Genomic DNA, 21,052 nt, shown 5'->3' on the forward strand with positions numbered 1-21,052 from the left:
GTAACTGCTAAAGTCTCTGCTGCCTTTGGAGCAGTACTGCGTATTATAGACCATGTTTAATGTAGAGAATTTCAGTTCAGTTTTTGCCTGTTTGTTATTAATTATTAATGCTTTTAAAAGGACTAAAGGTACTATGTTTGTTATTTACTTCTTTCACTTGTATAAGACGGGGCAAATACTACTTTTTTCCATCTACTGACGGGACGGCCAGAACACGCCTTTAAAATGGGACTATCCTGGTCAAAACAGAACGTATGGTCGCCCTACTTAGAGCGAATGTGGCAGCAGTGTTTTCGAAGCTCAGTCACCCCTTGGAACAACCTGCTGCGATCATCGTAATCCAACGCGGGTTGGATAAAGTAAACAACCGCGATCGGGTTCCAATTTCCAAACTGCTCATCACCGCCAACAACGCTTCAGCTCAAAGAAAATGATGCCGAAGACACACAAAAAGGAGATTGGAAACATGTAATTATAGTCTGATGAATTTTTTTTCACCTTATTTCCAACAACTGGCTGTGTTTATGTATGGATACACTGGAAAAAGTTTATAACCCGAACTATCTCGTCAATACAGTATAATATGGTGGCGGATCTGTGATATTGTAAGCTGCAATTCCTTGTTATTACCTGTAGGTCCTGTGATTATGGCCACACGAACATTACTGCCGGTGACTATGTAAACGACTACGTGCAAGTTGTGACCCAAATGTTTTTGGCCAATGATGCAATTTTTCTAGATGATAATGCATCCGGCCAACTCACATTAATAGAGCTGTTGCAGCATGGTTTTATAAACATCGAGATGAGAGGAATAACTTAGAGATTTTCTGAAAAGAATTCAGAATTTGAAGGTTGAAATTGAGTTTGTTTTCATTATTATTTCAAAATAACATTAACAAATCACATATGTACCATTTTGTTTGATGAACTTCTTCCACTTTTCAAGCAACACCAAAAGCCCGTCGCTATCAAACGTTAGTGCTTTTTGGTAAAAAAAAAAAAAAAAAAAAAAAAAAAAAAAAAAAAAAAAAATTATGACGTGGTTTTTACTGACTTCTTTCGAAACTAACTTAACACCATTCAAGAAATTCTCCAGAGACAGAATCAAATTGTTGTCTTACGGTACCAGATTTCGGACTATATAGATGAATGTTTTAAAAAGCTTCCAGACAAGTTCTCCCAGTTTCTGACGGTTCCTTAAAGATATAATGTGATCGTTGCCAGCGTGGGGAATTCACACTTTCAATTGGCCAGGTCCGGCCATTTCTTTCGAATTGCTAGATGCATTTGCACTAATTGTCGATACTATAGGTACGAGTCTATTGTTCTACCTGGCGACAGCAGCTTTTGATGCACGAAGCCCTTCAAATCCCACCAAATGAATAGCATACTTTCCTAGGCTTCAGTGTGGGCTTTCCACAGACTGTGGACTTTCTCCTTGCTTCGACCACGATGTTTTTCACATATTGTTGTTGTAGATTATCCACTTTTCACAACCGTTTCAGAAATTGTTAGAATTGTTTGGGTTTCAGTTGGGATTTGCATAACCGAATAAATGTTTTTGAGTCAGATCACGTTGCATCCAAATGTGTAGCTTTTTTATGTACTCAGCTTTTTCCAAATCATTTAACATTGTTGGTTGTTGGATGTTTGTCGATTGCATGACTAGTCTTGATAGACGTTTGCCCGAATATTGTCCTCTTTTACTGTTGTGATTGTTCGCCCCCTGCGAAGAGGAACTTGAACATCGAAATTCCCAGAATGAAAGCGACTGAACCATCTTTTTAGCTGTTGCATTTGATAGCATATCTTGCCCATAAACAGCACAAATTTCTTCACAAGCTTTCACTGCATTTGCAATTTTATCATTGTTAAATGTAGCACAGTTTTACGGAAATTTCACACATCTTCAAGGTGCAATACCTTACGTCTGATTATCAGAATTCTAACACTTTTTACATATCTACTAGCTTCAACTGTCAGATGTCAAATGATGTTAACCCTGACCCACTGCAATTCATGAGACAGTAATGCTATCTCATGCGTAAAAGGCTCAATACCTTTTTGACTACCTAATATTAAAGCAAATAAAAATGAAACTACGTAGTGAATGCATTACGTTGGAAGATGTATCTTTCATTCGCATAATAACATAAATATACTGAATCAAGATATTTAAACTCAATAACAGGCTCGCCACAGTTTGAAAATACATTAAGTATTAAGAATGGTCTCACACTACTAAAATGTATTTAAAGCAAACAAAAATACAGCTTTTGTATATAGTATGTACTAATAGTTTCTTCAAAGAATACTTTACAGTAATATTCTTGCCTTTTATCTAATGTTTTGTCTATACTTATTCAGATTCTGGTCAAGTTGATCTACGTAAGTTAAATACCTTGCATGATATGTATTTCTTATAAAACCAACCTTCCGTTAACATACTTACGAAGCTCTGTGATGTGGTCTTTGTGGTGGATTTGTCCCATATCCGACGACATAGCTTCTACCGCTATCTCCTAGCATATAGTTGATTTGTTCTTTCGCAAATTCTCGATATTCGTTTGTTTTAATATTTGCTTTTGCTGCCTGTTGAAACAAAATTGACAATTTGTCACTTAATTTGCATTCTTATTCATATACAGGGCGGCCCACATAAAAGTAGCCCGGAGTGGTAATACGGAATAACGCCCGAAAGAATAGGGAAATGTAAATTAAGTTACCTGCATGTTACAAGAGGTGCTGAAAGTAGCCCCAATTATCATCGAGACATTTGTGCGCGTGGTACAGCATATTGGTTGACAGCCACCTATGGAACTTCACGAGTGATGCTTTGGATGGTGGAGTAATATTTTGCTGCAGTTCAGCCAGGGTATGGAAGTATTTTGCATACACCTTCTGTTGTACGCATCCGCAGAGGTAAAATCACGGAACAAATTCAGGAAGAAAAGGGACTATAATCTCTTGCTGACTGTGCGCTCCTCTGTAAACAATTAATGCACTAACATCAGGGATTCGTTCAAAGTGGGCATGTGGCTTCATCTTGTCGATGTAGGAGTATATTCTTTTTTGTGGTGTCAGTTCATCCTAATAAAATTGCAAGAAGACACTATAAACTTCACTGTTCAGTGCTAATTTAAAGAACACTGAGTTCACTACACGTGTCGCTGAAACTACACATTAAACACCAGTTTTTTGGTCATGAAGGGGTGTTTCGTCCAGGATACCTGGATTCTTAGCAGACCAGTGCCATGTATTTTTTTGATTCACGTAACTCTATAAATGGAGCCACACTTCGAGGGACATAAAGTACAGCAGAGGGTCTAAACACCCGTCCGAGTCATTGTTAGTAACCAATTGCAGTACGCAACCAGTTTACCTATGTCCGGCTCTTTCAGTTACTAGACACATGCTTCTCGATATGGTTTCAGTTTCAGAGATTTCAGCATATGCTGATATCTTGTTCGTGACACACGAACTGCTGAGATACTGTAGCTTTCGGGTAGACATTTGCGATTTCGTGTTATTCGCTGCTTAATATCTGGAACGATCCCCGATGTTCGAATAATATTTGGTTTCCGCTTACTCACATTCGCCACAGACACATTTGCACGCCATTTTTGAACCAGGTTCTGAACACAGTATTCCGCAGGTAGGTTTGTTCCTGGGTGCCTGGCAATAGCTCTTGTGTGTTCCTAATTGACCCCATGTGCACATGTTCTTCCACTGTCACAATACGGTACACTGTTACACGGAAAGCATCATCTTCTCGACGCGACTTGTTTACCAGACCTGAACAAGCAGGGGATTCCAATTAAACAACTGCACATCTGGCGACACACCGACGTCATATTGCGACGCCAAACAAAATCAGACTCTGCAAGGTGCTGAACTACTGTGTATCGAGTGGTACAGTAGTATTAGCCATAATTACTCAGAGATTTGCACCCAATAATTTGCTCGTCTCCGGTATCACCCGGGCGGGACTAATTTTATATGAGCCTGCCTGTAGTTGAATCTATTGATTAAATTTGTTATTATTATTGAATTCAATAACACTTTTAAAATTAAGAAACGAAAAATCAAATACATATTATTACTTTTCCATGTACAATTATATTAGTTCTCAAGAAAAGTTCTATTCTTTGAGTTATGTCATAAGGAATGACTATTTTTGAGTCAATCCTACGTGGTCAGATCAGCATTTTTGATTCTGTGTGACAGTCGCCAAGTGCTCTTTTTCATATTTTAGCACTTTCAATACAACCATTCAACACAATAATGTGAATATCAATCATGTTGGTTGTATTATTGAGGAAGCAACTGTGACATTAAGCTAATGGACAAGCCGAACTAAAGGTGATAGCCAAAAAATTTCGAACACTGAAATCATTTCTGGACTAATCGATTTGTATAATATCATTTGTGAGCAGTTAGGTTATATTAAACGACATTTATCATTTAAAGTGGGATTTGAACAACTGCAGTGCATTTGAGCTTCTCTTATCGTAAATCTAAGGCTGCAGTTAATACCGAATTTTCCCTATATCATCCTTCCCTTTTCAAATTTTATATATCGAATAACTCTTCATCCTTCATAAATCAGCGTGCTTATGCCGAATTTAGCGATCAATTTTCCTCACTCAGAGGCAAATCAGGGTTGGCAGAAAGAAATGTTTAAAAAGTTCCCTACAGACAACAGCGACAAAACATTACAGTAAAGAGAACACTTTGAATCTTGTTTTAAACCTGACTGAGCAAGTTGAACTGCTGTCTGTACAGCCCAGTAAGGCTAGGAGGTGAACCTGGACATAATTGTTGAATTTCTCGAACTTTGCACACAGCGTCCCTAAGGGATGTAAAACAACATACTAAAAGCCTCCGACTCTCCTACGCTAGCTTATTTATTTATTTATTGCTACATATAGATCACAACAGGTAAATTACCTAATGGTAGTGACCTAGTCAGTTTGTTATTAGAGCATGCATGAATTCACTTACATAATTACAAATACATATTTATAGATATGGCCATTTTAATTAATGAATCTTCAATAAGATTGCACAATAGTTCTTAGAAAACGATCATTTATAGTAAATATGTCAAGTTCAGGATGACTTTCAGCATAGGAGTTAAAAATATAACACATTCTCCTAATAGGTGACATGTATAGCGTATTTGTTCTAGCTGTAGGTAAATGAAAAGTAATATTTCTAGGACGCGTGCGTTTATCTGGAACATGTAATTCAATCTGGGATAGTAAATACTCAGAGTCTATATTATTTTGCAATAATTTCATCTTTGAGAGATGAGATATCGTGCTTACGAAGGAGGTCGGTATATTTTTCGAATTTTGGATATAGTCCGGTTTCCTTATAAGTACCTCACAAAACGAGATTGAATCGCTTCAAGACGTGCTGTTTTTCTGGCTGTTGGGATGCCATATGATTCAAGAGTACTCAAGTTTGGATCAACGTAACTATTGAACATGGTTTTAAGAACACTAGTATTTGAAAAGTCAAAGCCAAGTCTGATTACGAAGCCGAGGTTTCTGTGGGCTTCACTAACAATGCGATTGATATGCTTATTGAAAGAAAAGTTGGAGCTAATAGTGACCGCTAAATCAGTTACAGTGTCAACTCTTTGTACGGGAATGTTGTTTATAATGTAATTAAATTTTAGGTTATCAATTTTCTTTGTAAATGTAATAACGTTACATTTTTTAATGTTAAGATTAAGTTTGTTCGATATAAGTATGTAGTGCGCTTAGATCTTCTTGTAGTGCGAGAGCATCGGAGAGCTGGGAAATTCTTCGATAGAGTTTTACATCATCAGCAAATAATAATTTAGTACAATTTGGTAGCACATTTGGGAGATCATTTATAAAAATTAAGAATAATAATGAACCAAGATTTGAGCCCTGTGGGACCCCTGACGTTACAATGAAACTTGCAGTTGTTGTATTTTTATATATTATATGTTGTCTGCGATGAAAGAGATATGACATTAGAAATTGTCTAGCTTTGAGAGTGAAGTTGAATGAAATAAGCGTGTTCAATATGATATCATGATCCAGTGTATCAAAAGCTTTACTGAAATCCGTATATATTGCATCAACTTGATTTCCACTGTCAATTTGCTCCACAATGAAGTGTATGAATTCAACAAAATTAGTTGTTGTAGATCTCTTCGTCGGCAGAAAGCCATGCTGATATGAAGATATTAAAGGACGAATATGGTTAAAACTTCTTTGATAAACGATAGATTCAAATATCTTAGCTGGAGTAGATATTAAGGCAACGGGCCGATAATTTTAAACGTCATGGTTGTCACAGTTGCTTTTTGGTATTGGTAAGATATTCGAAATTTTACACTTAGATGGGAACAGGGATGACGATAGCGATTTATTAAATATAGCTAGTAGTGGATATTTTAGGATTTCAGCGCATCCTTTTATTACGTATGGAGGTACATCGTCCGGGCCAGCGGAGCTTCTAGGCTTGAGATTTTTAATTGCATTTTCTACTTCAGTCCGATGTATGGGGTGAAAATTTAGGTTGTCAATTATTTCAGAAGTTTCAAGATTGGAAGTATTTTGAATGTCATAGGTAGGTGACGAGTTGCTGACGATTTCTTACAGTGCTGTTTAAAAGCATTTGCAATTTCTAAGTTATCTTTTAAAATATTGTTTTCAAATCGAAGAGTGTTATGATCTGATTTTCTAGTTTTGTGTTTTACATACGACAAGAAAGCTTTTCTGACTACATTATTTAGGTCTGCTTCATCCAATATGGCGGATAATCCAATATGGCTGCCAACCACATTTACGGGACACAAAAATTTGTGTTTTTCTGACTACTTGTTGCATTTATAGAGGGACTGTCCATCCCCAAAGATTATTCTGAGGTGAAATATATTCTTAAAGTACACCTTCGTCAGAAGTTGTCTCAAAATAATGAAAAAAAATCGAAGTAAGGTATCATATTTACTCTCATGTAAGTGTATTATTAGATTACATTGGACTATTAACTGTGATATTTTAGTCACTAGAAATTCAGTATGTAACTTATTGGCTCTTTTGCCATTTTACAATCTATTTATTTAAAGTTCACAAACACTTCATGTCCTCGCCAGGACTCGAACCCCGGCCGTCATCAATAATAGTGTGGCCACCTAGACCACTCAGACACTTGGATTATTTTGCAATACTATTTTTTTAAAGGTACCTCAGAAAACTGTATTTAAAAGCAATTAAACAAATGGAGTTGAAAATGTTCCACTTATTAAGCAGTTAACTTGAATCGTTTGACGTCGGGCTCGTTCTCTGAACACACATTTGTTTCACCACAGTTTATTATCTGAATTTTCCGTCTCAGTCATTGTAGGTATGATAATTTCCACATGTAATACCACGATAAACTTGTACATAAACGAACTGCATATCGACATGAACAACGCCCGGTTTTGGGTGCACAAGAAACTAATGCAAGGAGAAAGTCTGGAGCTAAAGGCACGGAACTGGAAGACGTTGTCCATCCACAGTCTTCCATTACCATTCATTTAGATTTAAACTGTACCTTAACCATACCTGCCCTTGACGAATAAACGAATGAGTAGGGGGGTTAATGGGGACGTCAGCATCGAGGCGATATGTCCCCGTCACGACCTGCCTTTCATAATAGATGCCCAAGAAATGGAGTTTACTTGCATATGTGTTCGGTGGAAGCGTGGCGAGGTTGAAGTTTGAAGACAGGCGTTAGCTTGCTACATATTTCTTATACATAAAATAACGACAAGTGTCCAACATATCATCAGCGCGAGCACCGTAGCACCGTACAGCTGCAGTAGAAATTTATCTTTTCTGACATGGACTTTTGTATCCTCGATAATTATGTCAGTCCACATACCTGATCACTGTCTTTTTGATCGAGGAGCTTTAAAATCACCACTAGAAAAGGATGAATATTCTTCAGAAGATAAATTTTCTTTCAGTTGAAGCATTTTTCTTACAAGTATAGATGGACACATTTGGCATAAAGTATGTGACCTGCAGCATGGAAATGAGGTAACATTTGATGTACACAATATAACTGGTCTTGGTACGTTTTGCTCTTACATGCAGACGCATTACATCAACCTGATGAAGATACTGAAGCCAAAGCTTACTAGGGCGACTTCGGCTGCTAAGGAGTTCAGCTTCTGACACCGCGCGATATTACAAGTTTCAATGCGCCAGAAGATACTGCAGAAGATAGTAAATGATTTAGTTTAAATACTTCCATTCCAAGGTCTTGGAACGATGATGGCAGGATTCCATCTATGGGGATATGATGAGCTGCTACTTTCAAGACTGCTGTAAACATATGTACACGGAGAGCTCTCGCATATGAATGGCCTGACCACAGTTTGGAAATAGATGATTTTGTATATATTACCCTCTACAATTCCACAACACTACTGCCAGACATTATATAGGGCCTAACCTACGGTTCCCAGGTAGGACATTAGGAAGTGAAACCCTCCTAGCCTAATTTACTAGATTCAAGAGCTCACCATTTTGCTTAGAAACTTCAAGAATCTCGTGAGTTTTGAAATATAGAGGTTGGTCAAATGTTACAAAACACTTGTGATCACGATTTTCGTACAACTGGGACGAAAAGCGTAGTGCACTGTACAAAACACTTGGATTGGACGGAGGCATGTGTATAAATGGTACCGGAAAAATAGTTGAAGTGGAAAACTCCTTTTCATTTTCCTCTATGGATTGCATGAATCCACTCCATCCAGGGAACAAGTATGAGCTTCCAAAAAAATCCTAGTCCACAAGAAATCAAGAGCCTTTCCAATAGAAAAGGAGTCCCGTTCAAGTACATTGAAATTCGAAATATTTTTATTGCTTATTGTAGGCTTCTGACATGGACTTTTGTATGGCAGAATCGGAATAGTGCCGAATTTCCAATAATTGCTGCAGTTGGTGTTTGTTTTGTAAGCTTTACATAAGTAGAAAACTTGATAGCACTACCTTCCATTATACATTGTACTCTACCAAGGCTGTGAAATGGTCCTTGGCCACCTATGGCCTTGATATTAAAATCGGCGTTGTCAGTCAAACACGAACTGTACAAAAGCCTTTGGTTCTACAGAAACTTCTGCAGGACGTTATAGAGCAGATGTCTCATATCGCATAACTTCATTATAGTCTTCACTGAAACAGATGCTGTGAAGAAATTCTACCAGTTGGCGAGATGCCTATCGACGATGAACATGAACTCTGCAGCAAGAAGTAGCGGGGATATAAATGAACGAAGTCTGATTGCTTTTATTATGCAATTGCCTATCGACGTGCATTTTCTCTCCCATGATGCCTTCTCCTTCTTCGTCCTCATTATAATTTCTTGAAGAAATATCTGAAGAGAGGCTGGGATGGATGAAGCTCCTCCTTTCTCCATATCGTCATTGTTGGGTACTTATCCACTGAATCTGTATAACCATGTGTATCTTGTCTAATAAGTTGTGCCGCAGTAAGTATAATGCGCTCTTTTTCTTTCGTCGTGTCTGCTTCACGTTCATAATATCAAGCATCGTTCAGAATATTAGCTACTGTATCCTTCAGAGTCAATATGCTTCTCCTTCTTGGAATATCTGTAATGGTCACGCGATTTCCAAAGTAGTCCAAAAGTTTCCTTTTCAGGTGCTTCTCATTGTACGTCAAATCATCACCCCCAAATTCAACCATCTTCTACATTAATTCATCCATAGAATATTGACACTCATCTTCATTTTCCATGAACTAACACAGTTTCTCGAAATTACTTGCTTTACCGATATTACTGGTCTTTCAATGTTTTGCAAGGACTCAGCTGATACTCGAAAGGATGGTGGAGGTAACTATCTTGGGTTACAGAATGTTTTGTAACATTGAAAGAGAAGAAATGAGCATAAATTAGTCACTATCATAGAAAATGCACTAACAAATTACAGTATACAAACAGTTCCGTGTAACTGAGATGAAATTAAGACCGGCTTTTGCTGTAAATGCAACAAGAAGCAAGAAAAAACACAAAATTATGTTGTCCCATCAGTATGCTGACAGCCATGTTTGATTGTCCGCCATATTGGATGAAGCAAGCGTGGGAGAGGCAGGGATTTTTAATATGTTGTTGTGCTTACCTTAAAGACTCCGTATGTAAAGTTTCAGAAATTCAACAATTATGTCCCAGTTCGTTCTAAAATTTTGCCAGTTATACTGAACTAGTATGTGAGCAGACAATCAGCGCGCTCTTCACTTGATTGCCTACTGCAAAAGACAAACGTTTGTTTATTTTTTTTTTAAAGAAAACAAAAGGAGATACGAAGAATAATTCAGTGCGGTCTCACTAGGCTCCATTTGAAGCAATGTTAGGTTTTGCTTTTTTCCGTCCGTTGAAGGAGGAAAAAGGAAAGATGAAATAGATACATTTTGATATAACGGTACCCGTACTCAGAACCTTGTGCAAGTCTATTTCCATACAACTACAACTAAAAGCTGTTCTACTGAGCATCTACATAGTTTATGGAATCACCTTCAGAGATTACTTCTTTCCATCAAAGCCTTACAACTCGTTCATAAGTAAATCCTCTTAGCATCGTGCCCAACAGTTAATTCTACCTGAGAGGGAGCTAGATAAACATGCTGAAGAATTTATTATAGATTCTTAAGGATAGTTTTCAGAAACAATATACAGTTGACGGATTTTCGGTATAGGTTACTTTAACCATTATAAGAAATTAGGTTAAGATGTTTTGTAAAGGAATATACATACAGTTCCACTTTCTTTCTAACTTACCTTCATGACCGTAGTTTGTTACTTGAAGAGCAAGTTAGAAATGAAATGAAACTTTTAATGTTTACGTCCCACGGTTATGGAGCCAAGGCTAAAGGAGACTGTAATGATGAGAAGTGAATGAAATGGTGAAATGAAGAAAGTGGGAGGAAACGGGAGAACCCCGAAAAAACACACACACACGTGGAGTTTGTCCATCACAAAGTTCACTTGGCTTGAACAAGAATCGAATCAGGGACCCAACGCACTGAACCAACGCGGCCCGCAAGTTAGAAATAGTCTTTATTTTGATCTTAATTTCAGACCAAAAATAAGAAACATTTATATAAATGAGGTAAAAACTTTTGGAAATAAAAAGAAGAATCCAAAACATTAAAAAAGCCCCTGTGTCTAAAAATATAAGAGGTAAACTAATCACAAATCGAACCATAAGACTGAATACTTACTTCTAAGCAAATGTATACAACATTTGCTGCACATCGTAAAGGACCCCATTTCATGAGAAAAATCAAGCCTTTTGGTGTTCTCTGTTGCTCATTCATCATGTAATCACAGAAGTCTTGTACCGCAGTTCTGTATTCCTGTTTGTTAGTCAGTTGAGCCAAGAGAACCTGCAATGTAAAAAATGTTAACTAGTCAGTGTGTCTAAGAAGAATCTTTTTCTTTCCTTTGCGTCATTTTTCTTATGATAGATCTCAACTCAACAAAGAGCAATAATTCTTAAGCTTTAATCGTATTTTGTTTATGGACATTACCCTAAAATATGTTTTTAAAAAGATGGGAATGATTTCGATCCCATTACTCACAGCTGTTTCAACTTCAAGCAATAGGTCTGAGTCTGAAGTTTTAATAAAAAGCTCACGGCCATGTTTACTTAGAATCCATTATTTTTGGGATGTTTTTAAACAATTTTCTAAGTTGAAGTGTATCGCCTTACAGCCATAAACGATAGGGATGACTTTTCAATCATAAACAAAACACAGGATATGTTTCAAAAATATCTGATAAATTCTTAAGAAGTTTGTCGTGGAACATATTGGTAGTTTTCAAATGAGAAGAGTAGTTTAACCCTTTATTTCTCACGAATTTTGAACACCAGTAAAGGTAGTAATCGGGAATTCTCAAAGAAAATAGAGGTCATGTTACTTCAAAATTGAGTTATTTTACAAAGATCACCTTGGATAATTGCAAATACTTCTTAACCCTTTTTAGCGTGCATAATATTTCTTCGCACAAAATATGGCATACGTAGGCAAACTTCCAACAAGCGGATGGTTTCAAATCCCGCCTGACATATCTTCTTGAAATATCTCAAGAAGATGTATATGCAGGGACGGCGTTAAGGGTGGGCGAGGGTGGGCGACCGCCCACCCGATGGATGGCCTCGCCCACCCATCCGCCCACCCCAACAGAAGTAGAATAATGAAGGTGACCAGTGTCGGATTTAGGTTTGATGGGGCCTTAAGCTATTTAAGACAATGAGGCCATTTGTATTTCTAGCTTTCTTTTTCAGCTACAAAATTTCGCCTTTTTTATTTGAATATATGCTATATGGTAATTTATGGACCTAATACATATTTAAATATTTATACGTTTGCGGAAGCAGAGGCGAACCTAGAAGGTTAAAACCGGAGGAGGGGAAACTAAAACCCAGATTATGATAGATATATCGTGAGTTTGCTATAAACTTTCAAAAATATGTAAGTAATGCCATCAATTATTTTTGTCACTCAAAAAACTGGGGGCTTAGGCCTCTCCGGACCCTGGTTAGATACGTCTCTGGCTGAAAAACCTAACTGTTGCAATAAAATTATTGTAAGTCTTATAAATGTAGGTAGCATCTTTTTACTGCGACGTAAAAAGATGTTGGTACCTTGCCTTGCTATGTAATAATTAGTGCCGATAACCTATTGCATTCAGCCTTGCATACTAACTTACACAAGGTAAATTCGGGCAGTTCTGAACGTAACAATACAGAAAATACTGTTAATATACAAACGAACGACTCATATGCCTATAACGAATGGATGAAATCACTATGATTCGTGCTCCTATTCTTTCCTTTAGTCAGGGACGGATCCATTCTAAATGTTTGGGGAGCCAGTCGCTCGAAGTCAATAGGTTTTATTTTACGTTTATAATACAAAGATGAAAATTCTTAGGATAGTCTTTATTTGGCGATCGCCCCCTGGATCTGACCCTGCCTTTAGTGATCCATTATTGCACTATATAGATCACTATATGAGCTCCTCCGTGGCTAAGCGGTTTACGTACGCACCTTCCGAGTGGGAGACCCGGGTTCGATTCCCGGAGGGAGCTCATGTGGTTCGGATTCCACGTTAACCAGTAGGTCCCGTCTCATATAGCCTCGCTGCTGAAAGGGATGTTAAACTCAAAATCAACTCAACTCTATAGAGCACTTTAAAAATCAGTACCAAGTTCTGAAAGTTATGAAAATACATCTGCACACTACTTTTCATACTTACGTACAGCGAAATATCTATAATTTCGCGATTTAAAGATTATTGCCGCTTAGGGCTGTAATTCCAATATATTTTACTATTATTTTGCCAGCTTGTCGTTTCATGTCTTCTTCCTATGCATCCACTGTTACCAGACTCAATTTCTTGTCGAATTCCAAATAGTACGTGAAAGGGTAGTACTAGAGTTCTATCCGCATACAAGATACTGTGTCACTTATGCTGTGAAGTCTTATTAAAATAGCCAAGTGTAATGGCTGTAAAACAAGGTCCCGATTGCAAATGGGGCTCTGAAACAAGATCCCCATTACAAGCGGAGCTGGGAAACGAGGACTCCATTATAAGCGGGGCTGGGCAACAGAAATCCCATTGCAGGCGGTTTGGAAAACAGGGTCCTATTACTTGCTTCATGGGAGCTTAATACATAATAGTACAGAACACCGTTGTTGTATGTGCGTTTTATCTTACTTGCTTTTTCTTATTATTTGGAAATGACATTATAGCAATTTTTTCTTTAATTTTTTTTGGGGGCCCCCAAGCTTATACGTAAATCCGTCACTGAAGGTGACATCCTGTACTTCAAAAGCAATAGGTATTATTTTCGATTGAAATGTAATAGGTTCTAGGACTCTGTTGTACTCTGCAATGAAAAATGATTTTAAGACAGATACTTGTAGTAATATAATGATGACAAAAGTCGTAATTAATGAATTAAAGTTAAACACACACACACACACACACACACACACACACACACACAAAATCGTGCTATTGAAACGCCAGTGTTTGTATGTGCTGCACTGAAAAAAAAAACGAAGTACTTTTTAAAAAACGACTAAATAATGAACAGGTGGCCAGTATTGTGTATTGTCTCATTTCAGAAAGAGGGGGAGGGGAATAGTGCTTTGTGTCGGCGCGATAGCTTCTTGTAAAAGGGTTGCAACTTATAATTGTTTACAGCAATGTACCCATTACCGCATGTCTTACCCGTGTGGCATTAAACAGATTTGTAAAAACCCTTATTACAGAATTGTTGAGTCGATCTCTGTTACGTTCAGATGTTTCGGTGGCTGTGCTTGTTCAGCTAATGTCGAAAAAAACTTATCAGGGATTTCTTCTCAGGCTCAGTGTCTTCCTCGTGTTCAAAGAAACGCGATTTTCAATCCGTTGACGTTAGTGATATTCCTTCTTCAATAGAGAAAAAGACAAAAATACAAATACATGTGACAACCAGAATTCACAATTTGAAGTGTTCGATTTCAAAGAAAGTGAAAATGAACTAGATGCTGGAGAGAGCGAAGACGACAGCATTGCTTCTGAAGGTACTGATTTATATTTTATGTCTCTTGCTTTCTTGTAATAAATCCTTCAAAGATAAAAATGTTTGCAATAACCTATTTTATCCTTGGTTTACTTTACCTACTTGTGTATTTTATGTTATTAACGAAAAGTAGAGTATTATCTGTTAGTCTGTGTTGTTGGAACCTTCTTTTATTTCTATGCATTCATGTGCATTCTTGGAGGGAGAGGAGTTAAAGCTGTCTTGAACTTAATCGACTACACAGTACACACCGTTATTATTGCTTAAAAACAAATAATAATAATAATTAAAAAAAACAGGAAGTAGAAGTAGTCCGCCAGGCGGAATTGTGTAGGTCGAGCCTATTGCCACGAACTACCGCAGCCCATCCTAAGTCCTGCATTTCTTCAGTCCCACCAGGCGAATGCTGGAATTATACCTTCTATAAGGCCAAGACAGCTGTTTTCCACATCTTGTTCCTCCCCGATTTCGGTCTGAGCCTTAGCTAACTAAAGACTATAAAAATTGAAACTTAATTATTGTCAAAAAATGTCTACATTGCCGAGTTCTCATTTTCATTGCCCGCCCACCTAGCAACTAGGTCCGCCTCTTTCCGCCCACCCCATCAAGCGTTCCTGGCGCCGTCCCTGTGTATATGTCAAATTTTTGACAGGTTTCAGCATCAAACAACAGAGTTAGTTCATAACCTGAAGAAAGCACGGCGCCAAACTTAACTTCAATCATTTACCAAAGTAATTGTGGGAACAGACAGGGTATATTGGCAGACAAACACAATGAGAGACATAATTCCCAATACAATATCGTAGTTGAACAGTGGAAGGTTGCTCGTGCTGACTTCAAGCATAACTGTCATTATTATTATTATTATTATTATTATTATTATTATTATTATTATTATTATTATTAGTAGTAGTAGTAGTAGTAGTAGTAGTAGTAGTAGTAGTAGTAGTAGTAGTAGTAGTAGTAGTAGTAGTAGTAGTAGTAGTAGTAAGGATGGCCACGCGTCGGGAATTTCGTGAAAAGCGGGAATTATGCGTGAATTTGTAAGGCCTTGAGAAAACCTGGAAAAGTGAGTGAATTTTCTATAGATCCTCCTTTTTAAAGAATAAACTAAGTTACAAATTTGAGACTTTATTAACATTTATTAATATCTTAGAATACTTTACAGACACTGCATTTCCGGTTGAGGTAAATTCACTTGTTAAGTATATTAGGTACAAGGGTAACTATTTAGAATCGTCTCCTATTTTCGACGAAAAAAAAAAAAACACTGATCTTTATTGGTCTGTAAATTGATTTTGTAGTAGGTATCTATAACAACAACTTATTATACTCTTTTCTAGTTCACGATGTCAGGAAGAACATCAAAGGGTTTATAGTGCAGTTCGTTTCAAGAATGTTGCTACCAGGATTCACTCCTCCGGGATTTGCTAGTCAAACATGAAAGAGATGTTTATAGTGCAAGTTGCAGATTTTGCCCTTAGGCTATTCTGTTACCCGTATGGGACGCCAAGCATTAATTAGCCATATGCAGGGGAAGAAACACAGAGAAAAGAAACCCTGTGATTTGTTCAAGCTTCACACATTTGTATGAAGATCACAAACACCAAATTCAGCTTCTTCATCAGGAGTGAAAAGCCGAGAAGCTAACATTGTTTTTTTGTTCAGCTTCCTCGTCAGGTGTGAAAAGACCAGAAACTAGCACTGTTTCATTTTCAGCTTCCTCGTCAGGCGTTGTCTGTGATAAATCTAACGGTAATAGTAATAATATTGGATCTTCTTATCTTCACTTAAGTGCCTTCAAAAAGTATCTGTTAAACAGTGATGTTACTAGTACGGAAATTAAATAGTGTTTACAAGTAATTGACACACACAAATTCTTCTGTTCCGCGGAGAATTATTTCCCAACGTATTCCCTGAGAGTGAAATAGTAGTAAAAATGCAACTGGGTCGTACTAAGACAGGTTACATCATTTTATTTTGACTAGCACTAGCATTTCGGTAGGAGGTAGAATGATTAGATGCATAAGATTTGCAGACGATATGGCCCTTGTTGCAGAATCTGAAAAGAAAATCAATAAAATGTTAGAAAAAATGAGAAGGGGCTTTGAAGAATATGGGATGAAAATAAATGTTAGAAAGACAAAAGAATGGTGATTGGGATGAAGGGGTCTGTGTCAAATATAAAAGTAGGGGGGGGAGAAAATAGAACAAGTGAATAGTTTTCGATACCTGGGTAGTGTTCTTAGTAATGACATGAAATGCGAACGTGAAATAAAAGCAAGGATAGGAATGGCGAAAGAAGGCTTTAAAAGAAAGAAAAGTCTGTTTTGTGGGACCTTGAACAAAGAGTTGAGAAAAAGACTCATAAAATGCTTCGTGTGGAGTGTTGTGCTGTATGGGGCGGAAACGTGGACATTGCGTAAGGGTGACGAAAATCGACTGGAAGCCTTCGAAATGTGGGTGTGGAGAAGAATGGAAAGAGTTAGTTGGGTCGAGCGGAAAACGAATGAGAGAGTGTTAGAAATGGTGGGTGAGAAAAGAACACTTTTAGATATTATTAGGAAGAGGAAGAGAAACTGGTTGGGACATTGCCTAAAAAGAGATTGTATCATGAGGGACGTCCTAGAGGGTATGGTGGCGGGAAAGAGAGGGAGGGGGCGAAAGAGACTACAATTAATGGATGATATTAAAACAGAAAGATCATACGCGAAGACGAAAAGGTTAGCGGAGGATCGTGGAGCATGGAAGCTTCTCAGCTGCGGCAAGTGACCTGCCAATAAAGGCAGAATACCTATGATGATGATGACATTTTAGAAGGAAATTTCTTAACATAATATACACAGTATGCGGTAACAGTCCATTTGTTACTGGGTTCGATGAGTCACTTAACAAAGTGTCTCAGAAAAATCAAATGGGCGTCAATGTTAGATTCTGGAACACTACTAAAGGAAAAGTTTGTACTCGTTACCTGAGTTCTGCTTTCCTTGGACGAAGTAGAGCCTCAGATCTTCTAGTAGTATTCATGGACTCTGTGTAACCCCTTGATGTCAAAAATATAATATAGGTTTCTATGGATGTACCCACAGGGAATTTAAAGTTCCTTCAGGACTTTAATACATTTCTTAAATCAGAAGAATGTAACTCTTGTCCTTAAAATCTTGATCCAATTACCAGAACGCATCTTGAATCTTTTGATAAAAAGTGTCACAGACTTGACACATTGTGGTCCAATGTCATTTCTGCCCACAAAGGTGAGACAGATGACTTGATGAAGGTTCTCTATTGTACACTAACACTTTCTCACGGAAATGCAAATGTGGAAAGAGGCTTTTCCTTAAATGAGGAGTACCTATTCAAAACTCACATAACATGAGTTTTTAGTGTATGGGTCAGTCAAAGAAGCTTCAGTGACATTTATAATTTTCTACAGTTCTTCCCTTTATTACTAGAATTTTTTGGTGTGTGTGTGTGTGTGTATGAACAGAAAATGTTAGTAGTTACTTGGTTTGTTGAATTTGTGCATATCCATTTGATAATAGGTTTAGGTATACATGGAACAGTCAAAGCAATCTATTCAGTATTTGTTTGTTTCGTTTTCTTTAAATTGTAGAAAATGAACCATTAATTTTGTGTGTGTGTGTAACTATGAGCATATCATCAGACTGTGAATGGACATGATATATCGGGTGTCAAAACAATCAGCCGACAAACTTCGAAAGGTAAATCTTCCCATAAAAAGAAGTAGAAAAATCTCCGTAAGTACTGCCTTCAAGGTACATAGAAATAAATGGTGGTTTTTCTAACCTATTCAGACCTTAGTATGGAACTTACGAAACAATTTTCTTTCTTTCTTTCTCTCTCTCTCCCTCTCTCCCTCTCTCTCTCTCTCTCTGTGTGTGTGTGTGTGTGTGTGAGAGTGTGAGTGAGAGAATATTCTAGTAGTTACTTGATTTGTTGAACCTGTGAATATTCGTTTTATGTAATATATATAAATGATGTCTATTATACCACATTACTCTATGGTCTAAAGAGGTGTATATATTTACCTCTTCAGACGATAGAGTAATGTGGAATTTATGAAATAACTTCCATACAAAAGTCCTTGAAAAATGTTACTATGATGCTGAATTTTATCCTGCCGTTTGAGTGGCCACCCTGTAGTAGTACTATTCTCTCCGATTTCATTGAAAATTAGCAAGAATAATCTCTGCATCTTAACAAAGTTTCTAGTAAAATTCAAGTTTATTTCAAATTTAGTTGGTCTTGAAATAAAAGTTAAGTGAAAGCAAAGCGAGTGCTCTCCAGCTTGCCCACAAATTATATTCACATTAATGATACCTGACCATAAAAGTAGTAACCAATTGATCCAGTGTCTAGTGTCCACGTCGTTGGGCCGCGTGGTCCAGGGTTCGTTTCCTGGTGGGAAACGTTAAGATTTGAAGGTATTATTGCTGTTTCAATTCCTTAAACTGTAGGTCCACGTCTCAGATAGCCTTGGTGCTGAAAAGGGAAGCTAAACTTCAACAAACCAAACCAAATCACTATTTAAATAAAGTTACCAAAGGATATCTTACCTGTGCTCCTGCTATTTTATTGTCCCATCCAAATTCGTTGGGTCTTATATTCAAATTAAATTCTTTATAAAGCCTTTCTGCTGTTTCTAGATATGCTTTATTTCCAGTGGCTTTATACATCCACACCGATGCCCATACTAACTCATCCTTGTAACCTGACCAGGATCTACAAATAAAAAGAAGGTCAAGTTGTTTGGAAAGCTGGATAGAAGGTGGTGAAAAATTAACAAGTAGCAAAAATTTGAATTCACAAGAGTTTTCGAAACCACCGTAAGAAAAGGGGTTTCACCAGGTCTTGGAAAGTCGAGAATTGTGTTGAATCACTTCAATGCTGTAACTTTTACTTCAGAACACACTATACATTCAGAGAATGGATCATGCGGGACATCGAGTAATAATAAAAGTTCCCCTGAATCAGTTTACATAATCGGATTTTATATATCCTTTTCGTTTGAGGGTTATGAGCACGGACATTCAACAGAACTTTGTTTTTCACAGGTAAATAACTATCGCACTGACTAGAAACTAAATGAAAGAAGTAATCTTCCTTATGTCTCGAAAACGGAGCTACCGTGCCATACCTGCTGCCTTTAACAACCAAAATCAATAGAGGACATTAACCCTTATCCGGGCAAGCGGGGCCTCCCAGGCCCAGTAGCTTCATTTTTTTTTCTTCGAATTTCTCAATAACCATAAATATTTCGATGACTTAAAATTCTGAATTCTTCTATCTTTAGTCGAAGTTAGTCAATCATGAGCATATCGAGTTGGTAAGGCTAATAGAGTTGGTAAGGCCCCAGTTGCCGTCTAAGTTACAAAAATAGCTTGCCCGTACAAAGGATTAACGCCATTGAAACCGGAAGTGGTAAATTCAACCTTTTGTAGTTGGAATATCGGATTACCCAACCTTGTAAGGCTTTCGGGGCTCCAAATAAATTGTTACTCGCCCCTACTTTCCCAAAGTCATGAATCAGAGTCTGAAGGTGAAAAGCTCCTGGGCTTTAGCTAAATCAGGGACAAAAACAAGAAAACCAGAAAAGAAACAAAAAACGAGAAAAGTTTTTGAAAGCCTTTTTTCGTAACCATTCAAGTGGATGTTTTCCTTAGCTGCTCACGATCACGCAGTGAATATTTAGAACTCCGCGCTGCCGCAGTGAATATTTAGTACAAAATCACGGCAGTGAAAATTCAAAACATACAAAACCTGAACAAATGTTCAGTGAAACCTGAGGTAACCTATTTGTTTTGTGTACGTGACAACTGTATAAATGACTAGTCTTCAACTAAATTATAACTATGCTCCATAATTGAAAAAATAATATTGCATGTCTTATATTATAAAAGCCATAGATGACATATTGGATTTTTTATGCATCAATCTTGTTTATTGTTACAGCTTAATAAATTAAATGTGTTTAACCTTGGCTGAATCACACGTGTCTAGGCGCACATATACACTAGGGTGGGCCGAAAACGGTCGATTTTTTTTTTTTTTTTTTTTTTTTTTTTAGAAAATTAAGATTGAGTACCGTGCAAAAGTTGTATAATGTTATATTATGTTTCCTCACCAAAACAGAGCCGTATTAAAAGATATTTAACCGGGCCCCGGGGGCCCCAAAGAACGTTAATTTTGAAAAAAAAAATAGTTGCGAGTAGTGAAAATATTGAAATATTTTTTTTAGAAAGTTAAGTTTGAGTACCATGCAAAAGTTGTATAATATGTTTCTTCACTAAAATAGAGCCGAATAAAAATATATTTAATGGGGGCCCGAAAGAACGGTAATTTTGAAAAAAAAAAAAGTAGCCAGCAATGAAAATATTATTAAAATATATTTTTAGAAAGT

General features: G+C 37.2%; 1 protein-coding gene across 1 annotated transcript in view; it reads right to left on the bottom strand.

Moving 5' to 3' along the window:
* Positions 1–21,052, bottom strand: part of LOC145660920 (endoglucanase E-4-like) — a 47,463-nt gene that overhangs the window by 6,098 nt on the left and 20,313 nt on the right. Inside the window, exons 6-8 of the mRNA XM_081726355.1 lie at positions 19,209–19,374; positions 11,277–11,441; positions 2,456–2,595 (exon numbers count right to left, since the gene is read on the bottom strand). Coding sequence (XP_081582481.1) covers positions 2,456–2,595; positions 11,277–11,441; positions 19,209–19,374 — 471 coding nt within the window. The remainder of the gene's footprint in view (positions 1–2,455; positions 2,596–11,276; positions 11,442–19,208; positions 19,375–21,052) is intronic.

Source organism: Thermobia domestica, chromosome 9 (assembly GCF_964235325.1).
Source record: "Thermobia domestica chromosome 9, izTheDome1.hap1.1, whole genome shotgun sequence".
Taxonomy (NCBI): domain Eukaryota; kingdom Metazoa; phylum Arthropoda; class Insecta; order Zygentoma; family Lepismatidae; genus Thermobia; species Thermobia domestica.